Here is a 3,366-nt window from a genome sequence, read left to right as displayed (position 1 = left end):
CTACTCTGGCCTTCACCCTCCTCCTCCTCCCTCTTCCTCCTCCTCCTCTTCCTCCCACTATTCCCTGGAAGCCGGTTCGTTCCTGTTGGAAGGGATTATTGCATCATGGCTGATTCACAGTCGGGCCGTGACTCTCTCTCTCTCTCTCTGAGCCAGAGAAGCTCCCCGACTCGCTGCTGATTATGATGGAAAAATAAGTAAAACCACAGAGACACTCTTGTTGTTATTACAAGGTCTGAAACTGTATTTGGCAACTTTTTTTCTTTCTTTCTTTAAACAAGTGCATACATGTACAGCTAGAAGCATTTTTTCTTTGTTGTTTTTTTTTTTGTTTGTGTTTTTTTTTATTAATTTTTTTGCCAAGTGCTCAGATTAGTCACATTCTATGTTTGACAGGGACGACTGCAGACCTAAAAGTACACCGACATAAAAGAAACAGGTGTGATGGAGAGGTGGTGGGGGGGTGGAAGGGTGGGGGGCAAGAGGGGGGGGGGTGAGGGGTACATACCTTTCATCTTCAAAAAGAAAAAAAATATAGAAACACAATGTATTGAAAAAGAAATCAAAAAATTATACAGCCATGTTTACGAAGTGTTCACGTCCCTTCTGTCCAGTATGTACACGTCCGTCAGTCAGTGTGTGTGTGTGTGTGTGTGTTGCTTTATGTCCTGCTCTTGTTGCCGTAGTCGAATTACAAAAAAAAGGGGAAAAAAACAAAAAAAGAGTTCAAGAAAAAACCCAGCTGGTGATCGTTTTAAGGGTCCCGCTCCTTTTTTACCTTAATGTCTCCAGCCAGGATGGTGGCGATCTCCCCCTGCATGAAGGCCCACGGCACGTTGGAGCCGACCAGCGGGCAGCGCTCGCCGCTGGGGCAGTACACCTCGCCGGTGGCGCCCTGCTGCTTGATGCTCTCCCGGGAGCAAGGGAAGCAGAACTTGTGGGACGGCACCGACGGGCACTGGACGAAGTGAGTGTCCTCCAGCCGCTCGTGGCACAGAGTGCAGCAGAGCGGCACGCTGCCGGGCGGCACCGACGAGTCCGGTATGCTCTGTGGCGGCGCGTGAGGGTCCATGCTGCCGGCAACGTGCGGACCGGACGGGTTGGCGCTCCCCGGCCCGTCCCTCTGCGCCAGCCTCCTCTGAGACGCAGAGGACGGGGACAACGGGCTGCCGCTGTTCCGCCGCCCCCCCGCCGTGGTGGAGTGTACCTGGTTGCCGTCTTTAGGCGAGCCGGTGCTGCCGGCGTTGTCGGTGGCGAGGATGAGTGCCGCCATGGGGGACTGGCCGTTCTGCGCGGTGGCGGCCTCGGGGGGCGTGGTGCGTGAGTGGGGGGAGATGGTGGAGGGGGGGGCAGCCGAGAAGCCGGGCAGGGACGCGGGAGGCATCTTCAGGACCTCGGAGGGGGACGGGAGCCACGGTTGACCCTCGTTGCCGTTCATCTTGGAGGCGCTGCCCTCGCCCTCGGGCTCCGGGGAAGCCTTCCTCTTCATGCTGCGAGGGTGCTTCCCCCTGTCTGAGGAAGAGGAAGAGGAAGGGTTAACACCGAACACATGTACACACACACAGACACATATACACAAATGTGTACACACACACACACAGACATATACACATACAGTATACACACATGTGTACACACACACACACACACACACAGACATATACACATACAGTATACACACATGTGTACACACACACAGACATATACACATACAGTATACACACACACACACACACACACACACACAGCATACACACCTCAAACACACACACACATATATACAGTACAGAACACACATACAGTATAAAACACACACACACACACACACCTCCTAACAAACAAATACACACACGCTGCTCTGAATAATTACACACAGGAAATTTCTCCACGCGCTGTGCATAAAGCTGCCAGAGCCCCGCGTGCACAGAGGTGAGCGAGTGCGTGTCAGCCGCGTCATCACTAAGCACGTTAACGGCGTCACGCTGTGCGTAAAAACCGCTGACACATAATTTCAGGGCTGCTAAGTTCCTGACCCCCGGTGCCCGAACCCGGTACCGGGGGGTGTGGTGGGGGGGTGTTTACCTGTTTTGGAGGAGGAGGCGCTCTCGTACCCCATCACCCTCTGCATGGCCGCGTGCTCCTTTTTAAACCTGCTGTCGAAGGTGTGCAGCGCCATCAGATCCCTCACCGTCTTCCCTTTCCCCCCCATCCAGTCCTTATGCGCGTCCAGCTCCGACATGCTGTCCGGTGGCTGCCGGTGTTTGTCCTTCAGCAGCTCCTCCGCCCGCTTCCCACCGCCGTGCTCCCCACCGGGGCCCTGCACGGCCAGCACCCCAGAGAGACCCATCTGCACCGGGCGTCCGTTCAGCAAGCCTCCGTTCACCAGCGGCACCAGGCTCGGAGGGACGGCGCTACTAGTCCTTCGGGGGTTCGGGCTTTGTCGGTTCAACTCGGGGGGTTCGTCTGGTTTCGGAAATCCGTTCGGCACAACGAGGCCGTTCGATTGCCTGTTCGGCTGGTACTCGGGTCCGAGCCTCGGCGGCCGATCTGACAGCGGGTAACGTTCCAACGGCTGCGGCGGCCGAGAGCTCTGATCCCCGGTAGAGTGGTTGAGCTCCTTCCCGGTGAGCTGCTGGTGCTGCTGGTGCTGGTGGTGCTGCTGCTGCTTCCCGGGCCCCGGTGAACGACCCTCCTGGAAACCGTGCGCTCTCTTTAGCTGCCTCGCCGTGTCGATGACAAACTCCACCCGGTCGGCGCCTTCGTAGTTGACACATCCGCGGCACACCGGCTCAGTAAAATCCCAAATCATGGCCCACGGCATCCGCGGCAGGTCGCACAGATAGCAGGACTGCCTCCGGGACGCAGCCACCGCCGTGGAGGAGGACATGTTGGAGCCCCTGGAAACTGGAGAAGGAAAAAAAAAAGGCTCCAAAATGTCCGCTGCTGTTTTCACGTCGCTAGAAGTAAAAAATAACCCGGTAATTCGGTATAAATCGGTGTATTTTCCGTCAGAAAGCAGCAGCGTCGCACCGGCTCGAGCGCATCGTTCTGTCCTCTGGTGCCGCGCGCCTCCGTCTGAGCTCGCGCTTACAACTCAGCGCGAGCTCTCAATGTAGCGCCGTGACGTCAGCCGCTCGTGCTCCAGGCTTCCATTTACTGGATTCTTCGACGACCCCCCTCCTCCCCTCCTCCCTCCCTCAGGGCGCATGCGCACACACACGTCTCTCTCTCTATCTTTATCTGGAGAGTTGACACCGCTCAAAGATCGTCTGTGTTAGACGTCAGATAGGAGGGATCACTCTGAGGCTGATTTCAACTATTCCTAAAGTGATCCAGAGTGGAAATATTTAAACTTTTTTGTACATT

General features: G+C 55.9%; 1 protein-coding gene across 1 annotated transcript; it reads right to left on the bottom strand.

Moving 5' to 3' along the window:
* Positions 1–207: 207 nt before the first annotated feature.
* irf2bp2b (interferon regulatory factor 2 binding protein 2b) lies at positions 208–3,153 on the bottom strand. The gene is made up of 2 exons (XM_062439132.1): positions 2,083–3,153; positions 208–1,512 (listed from the first exon to the last, which is right to left on the bottom strand). The coding sequence occupies exons 1-2, from the start codon at positions 2,885–2,887 to the stop codon at positions 755–757; spliced, it is 1,563 nt and encodes a 520-aa protein (XP_062295116.1). The 5' UTR covers positions 2,888–3,153; the 3' UTR covers positions 208–754.
* Positions 3,154–3,366: the final 213 nt, after the last annotated feature.

Source organism: Scomber scombrus, chromosome 2 (genome assembly GCF_963691925.1).
Source record: "Scomber scombrus chromosome 2, fScoSco1.1, whole genome shotgun sequence".
Lineage (NCBI taxonomy): Eukaryota > Metazoa > Chordata > Actinopteri > Scombriformes > Scombridae > Scomber > Scomber scombrus.
This window is presented reverse-complemented; position numbering and strand designations above follow the sequence as displayed.